Here is a 19,324-nt window from a genome sequence, read left to right as displayed (position 1 = left end):
TACATAAAGTCTTTCTCTGTTACAGGCTGGGGAATTATTTAGAATTACTGAGCTAGTGAGAACTACAGCAGATTTGTTCCAACAAGAGAAATGGTTGAGAACACACTGGTTTGAAAAGCTAAAACAGTCTTATGTATTTCTGTTTTGTCATAGTGCATGTAATTGTAATATCATCATAACTTTCTGTTTTCATTGTCTCCTATATACAGAAAATACTGATATGGTAAAAAGTCAATATTTACGCAGTTTAATATTTAACAATAAACTATAATGTAATACTTCATAGTTAACAATGGTCCCGTACATAGAGTAATATATAATCTGTATAAAATGACAATGTAAAAATGTCCAATAAAGCTAATGTGATAGGGAAAGAACATTCTAATGTTGGAAAATATGATTTCCATACAACTGTAAAATAAAAAGTAGAAAAAGCTGGTTTAAGAACTTTTTTTTTTTTTTTACATCTCTGATGTTTAGATTAAATTGTTTTTAGTATATGTTACCATTACATTTCTTGCTTGACTTTTTTTTATTTCACTTCATTTAATGTGTTTGCAGTGGCAATAAACACTGGAATTGAATAAACAAGAACAAGTAATAGTAATATTGTGAAAAAGAAAACACATTACATACTGTATTGCATTTAAAACTATCTTTGTCAAATTAAGATATTACTATACATATATAAAAAAAAAAGTTTTATTATGATTTTTGCTAGCAGATGCAGGGAAAGTATCAGACAGGAGAATTTGGTGAGGCCCCAGTGAAGGTGTGGTGATGGGAGGAGTGAGGGGCTGTGCTGTACAAGTTCCTTCCTTGGGCTTGTGACTGTGTAACAAATTCTTACAAAGCTTTTTTTTAGCAAGGAAGCGGGTTGTCCCGCCCCTGGGGCAGTCTGTGTTACCAGCGGCCATCAGGGGGGTGAGGGAGAGACTTTCAAATCCCTCATCTAGCAACTGCATAGCTGCAAACACGCCGGGGGCAGCAGGCGGGTGACTGAAATCATTCTACTATAACTACAGTGTACTGAAGGCTGTAACCACGGGGCGAAGCAGTCAGAGCTTGCAGGATCTCTGGGCGTTTTATTTGATATAACTTCACAACGTGTTTGGGCTATTAGGAGTGTGATCGCTGTTGGCGAGAAGAGCTATGGGCATGTGATAGACATTGGAGTTGCAGAAGTGTCTGCAGGAAGATCTGAGCTGTGGCTGTTGGGAGAACCCACAAGTGGGCTACATACACAGGGCTGCACAGGTTACCTTACATGTCACCCGAGGACGTGGGGTCTGTGAGCCGCACATGAAATGGCTCTGACAGCTGTGTAGTGGAAGTAACTTGGATTTCCTATTTTACTATATTGCTTGCTGCTATATGCGCTAGCCCTCTCCGTTGCTGAGCCCGAGGAGTGGACTCTCCCTGCTCACACTCGCTGCTACAGTATAGAGGAGACATGAGCGACAGCAGCGAAGGGATTACTTTCTCTGTGCCCGAGCAGTCCCAATGCTGCATGTATGAAGACAAAGCTGGGCACAGGCACCAAGCAGCAGCCTGTAGCGGTGACGGGGGCAGGCTCCCTGCAGCTGGCAGCTTCTGGCATGAGGACTATATGCATAGTGGTGGTGCTGCAGTCAGATGTGTCAAAGGGTTAACTCCAGCTTGCACCGCAGGTAATGCCAGCCGCAGTACCACAGTGGCCTATGTGATCAATGAGGGCACCTCGGAGCTGCAGGCCTGTGAGAACGCTGCCCTTCATAGCCTAGAGGAGGCGTGCGAGAGCCAGGGGGCAACACTGGAGACTCTGCAATTCGGAAAGCTGGACTTCGGGGAGACTACTGTGCTCGATCGTTTCTATAATGCGGGTGAGTCCAATAGTGAATGAATGTATTCATTTTATATACTGCCTCTTGCATAATGGTTAGTGACTATGTTAGTGTTATTGCGCTTCAGTAGCTACAATATGCAACATGTAATCTTTGGCCTTTTTCGTGGTTCTTTGGAACAAAACAAGTGCCTTCTCTGTAAAACTAAACTGTAAAAAGTTGGCAATATTCTAATGGCCCCATTTATCAGCGATATGTTACCAGCGGCATATATCGTTTAGACCCTAACAAATATGCCTAGGTATTCAAAATTATCTACTCCTACGGCGAGGTCCAGCGACGTTCCCCCGTGCTCTTCTTTGCTACGGAATCGGTATGAGATGCCAGCGCTAGGGATCCCGGCTGTTAGAATCTTGACACCGGTATCCCGAGAGGGCTAGCATACCGACAATTGTTGGTCGCCCTAACCCTCCTTCTTTGGCGGCTAACCCTAACGCCCCCCCTACTTAGCGCCTAACCACCCTGATACTTACCTTCGGCATCCCGGCTGTCAGGATGTGGGTGCCGGGATTCTGACCGGCGTCGGTGTTTCGTCGCCGGTAATAAGAGCATCAGATATCCAGGCTGCCAGGATGCCGAACGCATACCTCTGCTGCATTCTCTGCTCTGTTGCTGACAGCCTATTGCTATCAGTGATAGGCGTTGTGTCATGCACATGCGCGACTGCCAGTCTGCTCATGACACTTTCACACGGCGGGGACACAGCAGAGCTTAGAAGGCTTCGCTGAAACTATAAAAGCTGTTGCTTGGTCCCCATTGCCGTCAATGGGGACTGTATTGCTCTCGCTGTCTATACTGACAAACAGCGGTAATCTTAGTTTACCACTGTTTGATAAATATTAAAAGGAGGACTTACCGGTACCCCCTTTAGCGAGTTCTAATGTCTTGTTGTTAAATGGAGCCCTAACTGCAGGGAAATGTAAGCAATGATGTTACTGCTGTGCTGACTGTTTAGAAATTGTGCTCCGCAATACACCATGAAATGCTTATCTTTTATTTACAGTATATAATTTATAATGTTCATATAACAAAGATGGAGACTGATTATCACAGTATCACAACTTTTATACCAAATTAGAGAATTGTACTGTACAGTTCAGTTCATTATTTAAAAACCTCCAGGGACAAATCAATAAAGCATGCTAGCACATCTTCCCTCCTCAGATATTGCAACATGATAGATATGTCTTAGAACATCCAGTATATTAATAGCCTGAAGCCCCCCCCCCTCCACCATCACTATTATTATTATTTATTTATAGGGTGCCACAAGGGGCCTGCAGCTCTACACAAAGTGCATACAATAGTGCAAAACAAGCATTGCAAGACATAAAGTGTATATAAAAACACTATATGGACATAGTATAATATTTATAGGTACATGATGGTTATTAAAAAAAATCAGCACTGACTGATTCAGTACCCAAGTTGATGGGCACAGCTGACCGATTCAGAGCTACTGATAGTAAAAAGAATACAATGGGGGTGGAGATGATGGTGTAAGTAAACCTGGATACATACTATGCAGTATATCGTCTGCGACAGAACGGAGCAACCATAGTATAGTGTGTACCCTTATATCGAATATTAGTGACCTCAATGCAAAATGTTTGAATCCAAATATTAGTACCATTAATACTACTAGTAAATCAACACAGTAACAAAAACAGATAATGATGGTTGTTTCTCTGCATTGCCCACTGTATCCAAGTGATTTTTATGTAAATTGGGAAAATAATTAGTTACAAAACTATTATGTTTAACTTATACACATTATTTATCTATGTCCGTGGTTCCCAAATGTTCTTGAAGCACTGCGCCTTAGAGTATCAGCATCTTTTTCACTGTACCCCTAGGCCAAAAGTTCTTATTGCGTAATTCTAAACTTATTAATTTAAGTAAATTGTGCTTACCTGTCATCCTCCGGTTTAGTTATGTGGTGGTAGATAGGGTTGCACTTCTATTAGTCCACGTATTTTCTGATGGGTAAAACCAGTGCTACTAACTGCCAATCAAGTGACCATAAATAATTTGATTTGGCTTTGGACCATTAACCCGGGCCACCCCTGCATGTGCTCCACGGAACCCCGTTTGGGAACCACTGATCTATGTGATTTCATCTCATGTTGTTTATGGGCCTGATTCACCACGGATCGCAACAGCATACGCAGATCGGGTGATGGTGCGTACTGCGCATGCATTGCAGTGCGCATGCGTGGGTTTGCATTGCGACCACTTACGCAGATACCAAGCCATCGCAGAGTGAGTGACAGGATTCTGACTCAGATCAGACCTGCTGTAATTCTGCGTGAGGCTCTGATGTTATTTGATGTTACTGATGTATACGCAGGATTGCCAGGTCTTGCGGATGTGCGAAAGTGGTAGTGGGCGTCTCTCTCCCCCATTCTCCAACATGCAGCAACCTGACAATATCGTTAGGATGGCCTGCATGTTTGACAGATGAACGATAAAGACAAACGACCTGCGGGAACGCGCATTGTTGGTCGTTCGTTGTTACCGTTCATCGTTTAGGTGAAAAAATGGACGATAAAGTGAACGACTGTACGAAAATGATATCGTTATTGTTAGGGATGTGCAGGCTCGGATAGGTTCGAGTTTGCACGTGGAGTTCGGATTTTTCCCTCCAAAAAAACGGAACTCAGAAAGAGGCAAAACGTCATCTTGCATGGACGAACATCATCATTCCTGGACAAAGTCCAGGAATGATGATGTTCGTCCATGCAAGATGACGTTTTGCCTCTTTCTGAGTTCCGTTTTTTTGGAGGGAAAAATCCGAACTCCACGTGCAAACTCAAACCTATCCGAGCCTGCACATCCCTAGTTATTATTCAGTCGTCCACTTTAATCGCCCAGTGTGTACGCACCTTTAGATTGACATACGCTAATAATTTATTGGATAACTATACAGAAATATTACCACATACTCAAAAGAGCTCTATGATAACTTTTTTTCTTTTTCTCTATATAAACACAGAAATGGAGATTATGACCTTAGGGAAAAATGGCAAAATGGAGCAAACCGTTTGATACCCATATAAAGGCAGGCACTGTTTCCATTTTTACAGGAACTATTTGGCACATATTCAATTCCCGGGGTCATGATCTTCAGCTTAGCTCATCTGAGTATTACAGTACAGATGTGTCCTCATACACCTAGCCTCCTTGCGCATTAAACAGCCCTTCTAATCGCACCATGTCGTGGGTAGCGCCGAGCATCTTTTTGTGCACCTTATTACTTTCGAATGCGTCTTATTCACAAAGTGATGAGACTAGCTAGCACAATCAGCTTCTGCTGATTAAAATGATATGCAGTATGCCTATGTTCTCTGTGCATCTGTGGGTGTATCTGCATGCGAAACGCTACGTTATAGTGTTACAGCCACCGACACTGTAACGTAGCATTTTGCATGCAGATACACCGCAGATGCACAGAGAACCTAGGCATGCTGCATATCATTTTAATCAGCAGAAGCTACGTGTGCTTCCTATGCACATCACTGTGTGAATAAGTCTTATGTGAAGGTAAAAAGTCTCACAAAAGACGCTTGGTGCTACCGAGGCACACTGAGCTCCCGCGTTGTGTGGCGCAACTTGTAGCACATGTAGGATAGATGTATGTGGACACATCTCTATGGGGTACGAGCAAAAATCTGTGATATTGGCCCCAGCGAGTTGTTGGAGAAATTATTGAACACTTGCTTCTTGCGGTGCTAATTGAATGCGCCCATTACAATTTGGCATAATTTATCCAGGATTTGATTTTTAGTCTAAATTTCAATATCTCTGCCAGCATAGGCGTGTGCAGCACATTTCATTAGGGTGTGCACCCAGGCAATCTAGAGATGGATAGTCTGTGCCGCAGCTTGCCGTCAGAGGGGTGTGTCACGCACTTCCTAGTGGAGGTGTCATGCAGGGGGTGAGTTTAGCTCTATTTTAATGTACTGAATCCTCACTCTCCTCTCCTTGAAATCAACTTAAAGAAGTCTAAAAGAGCAGGATCAACAATTTGTTGCAAGTGAGAGCAACTACAAAATATGATATCCTTTGCTCCCTCACAGGATTTTCTTTTGCCACTTTAAATCCTGCTGCAAAATAAAGGCTTTGTCAGAGGACCTCTTTGATGGGACACTGCGCCGCATCTTGGTCATTAAGCTATCACAGGACAATAAAGCTATGCTGTCTAATTTTTGGTAGGGCCTTAATGAACGCGTTAGTAATGAATTGGCCTTCTTTCCTAGACAACCTGATCTTGCTCTGTAATAAAGTTGATATCCAATTCAGGGAACAAGCTCTTTAACAAGGTCTAATCATCGTATGGCTGTCAGGTTGGCATCCCGTTTCCAGAAGCCAGTTGGGCAACATCTCTCTGTAGAAGAACCAATGCTAATTGGACGTTCAAATTTGTCTCTGCAAGAATAAGAAAATATAACCTTTTACCTCTACTGTGAAAATCCTTGGACAGATGATCGCCAACTGTCCCAACAAACCTGGAGACGCCAGACCATAGATGTGGTAAAGGAGGGGCTTTCTAGGTTATGTGTTCTCCTTCCTTGAAAGTCTTCTCTACCCATTTATCACACAAAATTCAAGAAAAACTTCTAGAAATTTCTGCATTTCTGGACTCCAGAGCAGCTGAGAATTACATTAGTGCTTCTTTGGTCTCAGAATTTGGGCTTTGCACCAAACCTTTTGTTCTGCCCTTGTATCTTGTGGGCCATGATTGAAATAAGCTGTAAAATGGCCATGTCTCCCTCAAAACTACTCAGATGGTTATACAAGTAGGGTCTCTTTCTAGAAGAGATGAGCATCCTGGTCACTGCCCAAGCTATTAACCCTATTATTCTAGGCCTTCCCTGGCTGCAAAGCCACTCTTTGCAAGTTGATTGGATGTTTGGTCAAATTCTTGTCATTCACAATACCTGCAGATCACTCCTTACCCTAGGTCTCATATTTGGTACAGAAGGCCCGTTTTGAGCCATCTGTACCATCTTAATACCAGTCTTTTACAGATATATTCAGCAAACAATGAGCTAAAAAAAACTTATTTCCAATAGAACTTGGGTTTTTCCTATTTAATTAGTACCTGGATTGACTCCTTCCAGAGGATGGGTGTATCCATTGTCAATACCAGAAACTCGGGCCATGTTTGAATACATCAAAGAAAACCTTGAACAAGGGTTTATCTGCAAGTCCTCCTCTCCTGCAGGTCCTGAATGACCCCCTTAATGCCATTACTATCACAAGAATAGGTATCCCCTTCCTCTCATATCTGAACTATTTGCCCATTTAAAAGGGGCTCAGATTTTTATCAATCTGGATCTCCATGGAGCATACAGTTGAATACGTATTGAGGCAGAAGACAAGTGGAAGGCATCTTTCAACACCAAAGATGGGCACTTTGAATATCATATGTCATTTGCCCTCGGCAGTGCTCCTGCAGTCTTCCAGAACAATAAGCTGCAGTCTCTTAGAGAGCTTCTGTGTTGCTCTCAATACCGAAAAGAAAGGAACCCAATAGAGAAAGATTGTGCTATACTGAATATTAAACCGGATATAATATTAGGAGTCAGATTAAGGTACCAGTAAAACACAGTTTTAATCTATTGAGCGATCATTAACAGACAAATTATTAAACATGGACATTTCAATACACTTAGGAATGTTCAGAAACCACTGCTTACATCATAGAAGTAAGTCTGATGTGCTGCAAATATTAAAACAGTAACACTCAAACAATTCCAATAATGCTCTGATTAACACATAGGAAATTCTCCTTGGGTTTGAAGTCATTGAATTTGGAGGAGTGTCTTTTAGAGATAATGCTCCAGTTAACTGCTCTGTGTCCAGGTACCTTATACTATTAAATGCATGTGGACTGTAATCGAGCTCTCCGCAGTATGGAAGTGAAAGTCGTGAGAGAAATCTCACAGGTGCACAGTAGCGCACCAGTGTGTAATTAGGCTTACCGCAGCGTTGAAGTAGCAGGCGGGGAAGAAGTGTCACAAGCACAGTAACACAGCAGAGCAGCAGTAAGACGTTGCAGCATCGCAACCTATGTTCTAATACATTTCTCTACACTGTAACCTGTTTCTCTACACTGCATGTAGTTTTGGGGTGTGGGTCAGCTATTGCTGTGTTGCATATTCATACTGTTACAGCCGCGTTTACTACTATAAGGTACATGGAGGTCTATTTATTAAGCCTTGGATGGAGATAAAGTGAATGGAAATAAAATACCATCTCCCGTGACATGATCGTTAGGAGCTGATTGGCTGGTACTTTATATCTGTTCACTTTATCTCCATCTAAGGCTTAGTAAAACGACCCCCTGGACACTAAGGGCAAAATTTACTAAGCGGCGGGTTCTAAACCCCGGCGATTTGGCGGCGGTTTTGCTATCTGAAGATTTACTAAAGAAAATGCTTGAAAACCGCCATCAAAACACATTTTAGAATAGAATAGAACAGGGATAGGGCTAAAATTACTAGGCAGCGGTTTTGGTGTCATTTAGAAACAGCCGCCGGAATTTAGAACCCGCCGCTAAACCGCCGGGGTTTAGAACCCGCCGCTTAGTAAATTTTGCCCTAAGCCTTCAACTGGAGCATTATCATCTCTGGAGAACACTCCTAAAAGGGATTTATCCCCCCAGATTATGTGGCTTCAAAGCCAAGGACTATGGCCTTCATTCAGAGGCGCTCACAAGAAGCGAGCGCTCGTTCTGAATGAGGGTGGCCGCTTCTATTATTAAGTGCGGCATCCTGGTCGCTAGCTAAGCTGTGGGTTCCCCTGATGCTTAGCGACCGACCAGGGTGATGGTCGCGACCATCGGGGCTTGCGACGAGACCCTAAGGTTGGGTCTCGGCAACCGCAAGCCCCAGGGAGCTTCCTGCTCTAATCGAGCAGGAAACTCCCCACTGACATCACTGCTGATGTCAGTGCGGCTGCCCACAAAACGGTAGGCGTTCCTTAAGGAACGCCTCAGTTTGTGAAACCACCCCCCCGCCCCGCCTACAAAACGGGCCGAGCTGTCGATCAACATCGATAGCCGGCCCGTAAGTAGTGAGCTCCGGAGTGAGAGAGTTTTCTCTCTCGCTCTGGGGTTTGCGCACGCACAGTGCGGCCGCTGCGCGTGTGCAGGACCAAAACATCGACCCGGTTGCGAGCGCTCAGCACTTGAGTCCGGGTCTGAATGAGGTCCAATATCCTATGCAGCAGTACGGTGTATTATTGGAAATGTGTGATCAGTGTTACTACTTTAATACTTGACACACACCTTTTCAATTACCACATCAGATTTAAGCTGGGTACACACTAGTTGACCTGTGTACCCATTCGACTGCAGATGTGACAGACATATCATGCGGACCGTACACTCCACATGATTTGGTGAACGACGCACGATATGTCGTTCCCCTGCCACTTCCAAATGCATGGGACCTCAGTCATATCTTCAGATTGAGCAACATGCGTTTTTAAGACCACTCCCACGTCACCACCCTCAAACGCTGACCTCCCACCAATCACTCTGCGATGGCTTTCTTGCTGCATGAGTGATCACAGAGCAATCGCAATCCTAACTCGCATACACGCACTGCTGTGCATGCGCAGTACGCACCATCAATAGATCTGCTTAAGATGTTGCGATCTGTGATGAATCAGGCCCATAGTGTGCATACACTGGACGATTTGAACGATTTATCATTCCGATGCATCTAGTGTGTTCCCAGCATTAGTTATGATGTAAGCAGTTTTTTATAAATATTCTTACGTTTTGATTACTCAGTAGAGTACATTGTGTTTTATTAGCACTTTAATATAACTCCTAATAGTCAGGTCCATAAATATTGGGACATTGACAGAATTTTCATATTTTGGCTTCTATTCACCACCACAATGGCTTTGAAATGAAACAAACAAGATGTGCTTTAACTGCAGACTTTCAGATTTAATTTGAGGGCAATTACATCCAAATCAGGTGAACGGTGTAGAAATTACAACGGTTTCTATATGTTCCTCCCACTTTTTAAGGGGCCAAAAGTAATGGGACAAACTAAACAATCCTAAATCTAACTTTCACTTTTTAATACTTTGTTGCAAATCCTTTGCAGGCAATTACAGCCTGAAATCTGGGACGCATAGACATCACCAGACGTCACCTTTCACCGTCCCCAGCCCCCATCACCTTCCTCTGCGTACAGCCCCTGTCGCCGCCACTATGATCAATAAAGTTTGTTTTGGACACTGCGTGAGTTGCCGCGCCGCTGGAGGGAGTGACGATAGGAGCAGGTGGGCCTCGGCGGATCCCCCCTGTTCAACCAGGGTCCAGATCTGGACTCAAGTCCCGGCAGTCTTCCACTGATGCTGGCGACGGGTGCTTTGGCGCTGTCGGATGCAGGCGGCTATGGGCCCCTGCACCACAGCAAGCCCCGGTGCAAGGCATCTGCTGCACCGCCACTAGTTCCGCCACTGGCTCAGGGTCTTCAGATGGATCCAGAGAAGGTGAAAGCCATTTTGGATTGGCCTCAACCAACAGGTCTAAAAGCTACCTAGCAGTTTCTTGGCTTCGCAACTATTACAAACAATTACAAACAAGGATACTCTGTGGTAGCACCCATCACCACTCATACCCATAAGGGAGCAAATGATACTACTTGGCCTTCTAAGGCAATTCAAGCCTTTAACTTCTGCCAATGTCTTGAACCAGACGAACACTACAAAACAATTTTTCCTGGGGTAAATGCTTCCTTTTACAGGGTTGTAGGAGTCCTTTCTCCAAAACAGGATTCAAGGAAATTTCACCTTTTGTGGGTCCTTTTCTAAAAACTTCTCAGCACCAGAAAAAACAATGGAATCGGAGACTAAGAACTTCTGGCGGTTAAATTAGCTTTTGAGGAGTGAGCTATATCCTGTGACCATATTCACTGAACACAAAAATCTGTAGTTCCAGCAAAATGCTCTGCGACTAAGTCCTCAAGCACGGTGGTCACTCTTCTTTACCCATTTTAACCTGATAATCACCCCCATCGAACCTGACAGTGCAAGTCCTGGTTTGAAGGCATCCTATCGGCCCAGCATGTGATAGTGTTAGACTGCATCTTATATCATATGTTACAGTATATGTTCTAAAAGTACATAGTCCAGACTTTTATCTGTAGGGAGGGTGTTCTTAGATAAAAGGCTTTTATAAATATCCCAACAGTGGTGTGTTAAGACATTCTCTCCTTGTAATCCGTAATTTGTAGTTTATAGTTGTGCGTCACAATGTAGGCTGTAGAATGGGTGTTCTTATACAATAAATGTCTGTGGCAAAACCTCTTCCTCCTCCTCTCCACCTCAAATATAATATATAGCACAGTATCAGGAACTTGAGAAACACTATTGTGCAGGATAGGGTAAGAAAGTGTATACTCACCCAATCTTGCTTCATCCTAGGTAGGACTTTTTCAAAAAGACCTACCTTGGATGAAACGCGTTGGGCCACGCCCCCTACAACATATACAAATTGAACTATATTCAATCCTGGACATTTACCGTGAACTTATATAGTATGTATGTATTTGCTTTTAAAATACATGACTTTTGAAGTCTCTGTTACTAAACCTAAGGAATACAATAGTGTTGCATTATCCACATTGTCCACTATCAATTACCACACCACTTTATAGTATATATTGATTGCTTTCACACCGCCTCTACAAGCATTGGGACTGAGGGGAACCAGCAGGAAGTATACAGCAAGATTGGGTGAGTATACGCTTTCTTACCCTATCCTGCACAATAGTGTTTCTCAAGTTTCTGATACTGTGCTATATATTATATTTGAGGTGGAGAGAAGGGGGAAGAGGTCTTGCCACAGACATCATTTATTGTATAAGAACACCCATCCTACAGCCTACATTGTGACTTAAAACTATAAACTACAAATTACGGATTACATGGAGAGATAGTCTTAACACACCACTGTTGGGATGTTTATAAACTCCTTTTATCTAAGAACACCCTGCCTACAGATTAAAGTCTGGACTATGTACTTTTAGAACATATGTTTTAAACAAGGATAGTCAATTTGATAGCCATCTTAAGGATATATACATTTATATGAATGCCCCAGAGTTCCCACAAAATTATTATTATTTTTTTTTCTAATACGTTTACTAATACGAGGTTGGGATACCTCCTATATGTGGAGCTGCTAGGGACATTTAAGTTCAGACCCAGAGCGCTGCACTTCTACCATTTAAGTCATATATCTTACAGGTCAAATAAACACAAACTGTATTTTCTTACACAGGGAACTGAAGTTAAATGCGGTAGTCATTCATGCCATAAGTTAGTATAACATTTTTATTTTACTTCTTCATTTACTTATGTAGTGCCAGCAAATTCCATTGGGCTTTACAATTGGCAACAAATAGTAATAAAAAGAAGACTGGGAAGTAATGGACAAAGAGGTAAGAGGCCCTGGTCATAAGCTTACAATCTATACTACTTGTCTCTATTCTCAGTTATTACCCTTTCTTATTTTATTGCTATTTTGCTCCCAGTTGTAAAGCGCAATGGAATTTCTCTTGACTCTTTATAAGTTAAGGTTAATAAATAAAATAAAGTTTTAAAAATCACCTACCATGTTCTTTATTTTATGGAGAGCTGCTTTGTTCCGTAAAATAGCAACGGTCAGCTTTGGACAAGGGGCCTGATTCAGACCCGCTCGCTGCCGGAGGCAGCTCGCAGGTCTGATGGGCGTACTTTTATTTTTTTTCATCAGGCCTCTCGCTAAGCTGTGGGTTAACACCCACAGCTTTTGCGAGTGGCCTGGAGCCCGTCGCGATTATCACGACCATCGAGCTTGCACGGAGACCCTGTGGGTAGGGTCTCTGCTCTCGCAAGCCCAAGTGAACTCCCTGCTCTAATAGAGTAGGAAGTCCACTACTGACATCATTAGTGATGTCAGTAGGGCCGCCCACAAACGCCAGTTGTTCCTAAGGGAACGCCTGCGTTTGTGCAGCCACCCCCCTCCCCGCCTACAAAACTGGGCGAGCTGTCAATAAACATAGACAGCTGCCCCGTCTTGTAGTGAGACCTGTAGCGATGGAGCAGCCGTTGCTGGATGGGTCTCGCGCATGCGCACGCCGGAGGCGGCACATGCGCAGTTGGGGGAACATTGACTCTCTTGCGAGCGGGTCTGAATAAGGCCCACAATACTATGAAATGATCAGGCGCTTTCACTTTAATCCACCAATTCTATTATTTTTATTAGATTTCTTTATTACTATCATCTTTTACTTATAAGAAGCTGCAAGGTGTGCGCGCACACACAGATGTAATGTGATAACACAATTACATGAGATGTACACAGGTTGTTCCTTGCAATCGTCTGAAAACAAGATCGTATAGTCAGGTAATCTGCAGGTGTGGACAATGGCACCACTTAAGCTGCAATTGGGATCATCCGTTGATCTGACATGATTTCCCATCATAGCTAATGAAATCCTGTCCTCTAGGATCCATGTTGAATAAATTGTTGACAAGTTCACACATTGTAGAATTATTGGTTAATTTCATCATGTAGATAGATTAAAGAAGACTATAACAACTATATTTTTTTTTCACTAGTGCTGGGCTGTGAAGCTTTGTGTTTCACTACACTGGGCTCTATTTATGTAAAACATGAACTTTCTACCAAAAAATTCACTATATTGCATCACATCAATGTGATATATAGTAATGTTTTTAAGACATTCATGTACAGCCGTGGACAAAAGTTTTGAGAATGACAGAAGTATTGGTTTTGACAAGAGTTTGCTGCTTCAGTGTTTTTAGACCTTTTTGTCAGATGTTACTATGGTATACTGAAGTAAAATTACAAGCATTTCATAAGTGTCATAGGCTTTTATTGACAATTACATTAAGTTTATGCAAAGAGTCAATATTTGCAGTGTTGACCCTTCTTTTTTAAGATCCCTGCAATTAGCCCTGGCATGCTGTCAATCAACTTCTGGGCCACATACTGACTGATGGATGCCCATTCTTGCCTAATCAATGCTTGGAGTTTGTCAGAATTTGTGAGTTTTTGTTTGGTCACCTGCCTCTTGAGGATTGACCACAAGTTCTCACTGGGATTAAGGTAATGGGAGTTTCCTGGGCATGGACAAAAATTTTTTATGTTTTGTTCCCCAAGCCACTTATGTATCACTTTTGCCTTATGGCAAGGTGCTCCATCATGCTGGAAAAGGCATTGTTCATCACCAAGCCGTTCTTGGATTGTTGGGAGAAGTTGCTGTTGGAGGATGTTTTGGTACTATTCTTTATTCATGGCTGTGTTCTTAGGCAAAATTGTGAGTGAGCCCACTCCCTTGGCTGAGAAGCAACCCCACACATGAATGGTCTTTAGGATGATTTACTGTTGGCATGACACAGGACTGATGGTAGCGCTCACCTTTCCTTCTCCGGACAAGCGTTTTTCCAGATGCCGCAAACAATCTGAAAGGGGATTGATCAGAGAAAATAAATTTACCCCCAGTCCTCAGCAGTCCAATCTCTGTACCTTTTGCAGAATATCAATCTGCCCCTGATCTTTTTCCTAGAGAGAAGTGGCTTCTTTGCTGCCCTTCTTGACACCAGGCCATCTTCCAAAAGTCTTCGTCCTGTGTCATGCCAACAGTGAAGCATCCTGGGACCATTCATGTGTGGGGTTGCTTCTCGAGTCGCAGCTGGGTTGGACCCATGTTCAAAATCCCGGGTCAGAGCGGAGTTTGCGATGTGAAAGGGGTATTATGCTGCTACTGCAGTCACAGTATACTTACCAGTTCCTGGTCTGCGCTGTGCTCATGCGTAACCTGAGGTCACGCATGCACATGGCCGCAGGTCACTCACTGTGGAGGAGGTAGTGGGGTCCACTTGGATCCCTTTTTGCAACCTTGAACCTCCTTCCTGTATGAAGAAATGGGGCTCCAGAAACCATTTGATTCACTCTAGCAAACGCTGCAAACTTTCAGTTTTTGGAGTTTACTGGATAATGGGTGGCCCTATCGGACCCCTAATAATGAATGGTCTTGTTACTTACAACATGCCAAAACTAGCATTTCTGCATGTGTAACAGGCTCATTAGTGTTGATGAATGAGCTCCTAACTTTTTTTTTTTTATATAAACACCTCTCTTTGCTAGCGCGGGGCGTCTGAAAATGTGTTTGTCGCAATGCGATGTGACTAGGAGGCACCTGGAGACTGTGCTGGTTAATTTGACACTTGTATATATGTGTGCACCTGACTCTCTGATTCTGTATACGAAGAGCTGCAATGTAGCGGCCATAGCTTTTTTCATCCTAAATTCCATTGTGCTTCATGTACAGACTCAGATGCACACAGATATACAAGTGTCACATATCAAATTATTCAGCACAGTCTACTGGTGCATCCTAGTTGCGTCACCTTTTGACTTAGAATAATTTTTGGCAAAAAAGACCTATATAGATACGCATGCATTATATTTATATAATATGCATAGAGTGTTGATCACGTGCTTTTTCTCTAGTTTCTGGTGTATAATTTTGAGACATTGTAGAACCTTATCCTTTTTTTTTTTTTTGTATGTATACATATTACATAATTGTTCACTGCCGAATTAAACTCTCTGGGTGTATTAAATTAGAGGCGATGGCTACGAGGTGCTAAAGTTCCGACCATTTCATCAAGCACTTTGCGATCGCCAAGGTTTTTCCTCACACCCCACAGAGTTGCACAAGATAATCAGTGATGTTGATTGCGCATAATTAGCAGCAATGTGCACAACTGCATATCTCGGAGGCTCATTTTCGCTAATTGGTTTCCCCTCTATAAGCACTGGTTGTTTTAACCATTTGAAAGGCAATGTTAAACCAGGCAGATTATTTTTAGTCACTTTCGTTCCTGTTTAATTCTGGTTGAGGAGATCTTTTCTATACCCCATCTTTCTCCTCTATCCTGCCTTCTACTGACCAGACAGCTGGGGCAGTTGGAATTAGTGACTTGAAGGTGTAGTATATTAAATGCGGTAGAAAATGTACTTATCTTCTGAAAATGATTTTCTCCAGATTAAATCATATGTATTGCAACTCGTCAGGTAGAAGTATTGCACAGCACAGATAGTGTCAAGTGCATTGTATCACTGTCATTTATTTATGGCTTCTGGTTGTGTTTTGCTGACTGAGGAATGAATGTATTTCTGCTTGTCATAGATGTTAGGTCTTCAGTTATTCACTATAATACAGTTTGGTATAAAATTTGCTTTGAATTATTGCTTGAAACCTTGTCAGTTAATGACTGGAAAAAACTGAAATGTAAGCATTGCCGAGAAGCGTCCTCATTCTTTTGCATTTTACTCTGTGCTGTCTGTTTGCCACTTACAAATTGTACAGCACTAAATAAAATGTGGGTGCTTTGTGTAAAAACCATAACAACCAATAACCATTCTGGAACTCAAAAATAGCTGCAAGACTATATAACTTTTTTATTTGTTTGCTTTAACATAAGTAGTGCGTGCAAGCTGGGATCATATCACAGAGTAACATTTTCCACTCAGAATTTACACTGTGTTTGTCTCTGAACTGGCTGCTCCAGCTGCTGTACCTTAAGTAGAAGAAGTTGTTCTGTGTGTCTGTACAAGGTAATGGAGCCGAATGAGATATTTGGATTCTAGGAATTCTTTGCTGTTAGTGGAAGGGTGTTTGTCATGGAACAGAGAATTTCAAGGAAAGTTTCAAGGCATCTGGCCATTCCAGTAATGGGAAAATAGCTATTTGTTCTGCAGCCAGAATTCCTGAAACATTACTTCTCTTCTATGACATGACAAGTATGCGGTTTTCCACTTCATGACCAAATCTTTGGCCTTTTACAAATAAAATTATTCTGTCAGCTACAAGAATTTGTAATACACTGAATGAACTATATTTGTACAGTATATGCACAGGGACTATATTATTTGTGATGTCTACATATATGATTTCCCGCTGATCATCAATCAGTTTTTTCATAACTTTATGGACAAGTGTCAGAGTGGCTGACTATCTCATATCTAGTGCATATTCGTTTATCTATCTCCATCACCAGTGCTGCTAAAGTTAATAAAAACTTATACTGTAGTAACACATCTTTAAAATTAAGACATTAATGTCCATACTTGGTTCATAGAAAGTAGTAAAATAACAATGAGCCTGTAACCTTGTAATCTTTTTTTTTTTCTCTTTTTTTTTCTTTTTACCAATATTTTTTATTGAGTCAAAGGATGGCATTACAATTATAAAACTGTATACACCTCTTTGTAGCGCAGTAAGTCTAAAGTGAGAATACTGCTGCAGAGATGATCGTCACAAATACTATGAATCGGCAATATAGGATCATGTGCAGGAGTCCAATGTTCTTTCAGTGGCTAAGACACCAGTGGCTAAGACATAAGTCCATTAAACAGTGCCATATCTTCTTGAGTAATACAAACATGAAATGTTGCCATTCCAAGACTATAGTTTTAAAAATTGTTAACAAAAATAAAACCAGGAACATTTTTGTGTCTTGGTAAAACGAGACATGAACAAAAGTATGAAATTATAGTGTTCTGAACTTGTGAAAGAACAATATATAAATAAAAGAAAGAAAAAAGTAGCAAGGTGGTAGAGCGAATGTGGGAAGTCTGGGATGGAAGGGTAGTAGATGGGAACATGTAAAGGGGTGAGGGAAGGGAGCAATTACAGTCTGGAACGACACAATCTATGTAGCCAAAAGGTAAAAAAGAATTGAGAATAAAGTAAGGAGTTGTCGGATGCTATGTGTGACTGCAACAATTATGTGGGTTGGAAGCATGTAAGTATAAGATTTTTAATATCATCTGGTTGAGAATGTATATATTGCTCCCAAGTGCTAAAGAACTTTTTGACATGAAGTTCTTTATGGAGAGAAGCTTCCACCCAATCCATTTTAAAAATGAAAAAAAGCTTTTCTTTGAATAAGCTGAGAGAGGAAGGGTGGGGAGATAACCATTGCTGCAGGATACGCTTTTCGGCTACGTTAGAGATTATAGTGAGGATCTTTCGATTACCCAGAGTTAAGCGGGCAAATAGATCAAGGAAACCCAAAACTGCCCAATCTGTGGTCAATAGAAATGATTCATCTGTAATAAATGATATAAAGCATTTGATTTGCATCCAAAATTAATTTGACTACAGCTCCAGAGACAGTGAAATAACGTAGCAGGAGAAATGCTACATTTGGTGCATGAAGAAGATTTGGACACATCTATTGTTAGATCGTGACGGGGAGAGAGAGCCTCTATATGGAATATTTTATATATTATTTCTATATATGTAGTTGCTGTTAAGGTATTCAGTGAATATGAGCGCTTGACCAATAGGTCAGTTAATTGTAGGTGGGGGAAATGCTCCTGCCAGATCAGAATACCTGTACGATGCTCTCTGGAGAAGAAAGGTGAATGGATGAGCGAATAAAAAAAGATTGATCTAGAGGGTTGTTTAGGGTGGAGAAATGCGGAATCTATTAAGTTACACTAGTCAGCCGGTTGGAAGCTATGCAGGATTTTGTCAACATAATGACGAGATTGAAAAAAAGCAAAGTTTTGGTGTTCAAGGAAGTTACATTTATCTACAGCTTGCAAGAATATCAGTAACTTACGCGAGGAGGTATCTACTATGCATCTAATTGATTTTAGCCCCGTCTTCGACCATGAACGGAAAGTATAGTTGGCAAGACCATGGTTGGGTTGCCCCATAATGGAAGAAATAGGGAGAAATACGGGTAGAGTTTCCAGGATTTCCTTATTCTACACCAGGCAGAATATGTGGAGAGTAACGGGGGGTTTTCTAATGCTACAGGAGGGATGTCTTTTTTTCGCCAGATGTGAAAAAGCTACTAGATGTGTATTAGGTATAAGCTTCTGTTCTAGCTCAGAGTTCGTGTGATGCTTGGTAGAGTGTATCCAGTCCTTTATATACCTACATAAAGCTGCTTGGTTATAAAAGATATGCGAGGAAAGTTTTCGCCCCCTTCTTTTCTATTTTTTTGTAGGATTTTAAGGCTAATTCTTGGTTTATTGCCATTCCATATGAACCGATTGGAAGGTTTGCATTTAGGTTTTGTTCATCTTTATTAGATAATATTAAGGGCAGGACCTGTAGGGCATATTGGATTTTGGAAAGATATAATTTCTTCTTCAGGGTCCATAGGGGTCCACAGGGATACCATGGGGATATTATGGTTGGAGACAAGGCACCAAACAGTTAAAGCTTCAGCTCCCAGGATGCCCCGGGTCCTCCTCCATACATACCCTGCCCCTAGTCATAGGATTTCAGTTGTTCGTTTGGTGCTGCAGGATCAAGACGTTTGTAACTGGACTGCTCAGGCAGTCCTAAGGTTTTTATGTTTTGTTTTATTTCTAT

General features: G+C 41.9%; 1 protein-coding gene across 1 annotated transcript in view; it reads left to right on the top strand.

Moving 5' to 3' along the window:
* The first annotated feature begins 859 nt into the window (after positions 1-859).
* The window catches only part of MAP3K5 (mitogen-activated protein kinase kinase kinase 5), a 179,634-nt gene continuing 161,169 nt past the window's right edge, over positions 860-19,324 (top strand). Inside the window, exon 1 of the mRNA XM_088452579.1 lies at positions 860-1,862. Within this exon, the coding sequence (XP_088308705.1) occupies positions 1,454-1,862 (409 nt within the window). The 5' untranslated portion in view covers positions 860-1,453. The remainder of the gene's footprint in view (positions 1,863-19,324) is intronic.

This window comes from Taudactylus pleione, unplaced genomic scaffold, assembly GCF_031769625.1.
Source record: "Taudactylus pleione unplaced genomic scaffold, aTauple2 ptg000006l, whole genome shotgun sequence".
Classification (NCBI taxonomy): domain Eukaryota; kingdom Metazoa; phylum Chordata; class Amphibia; order Anura; family Myobatrachidae; genus Taudactylus; species Taudactylus pleione.
This window is presented reverse-complemented; position numbering and strand designations above follow the sequence as displayed.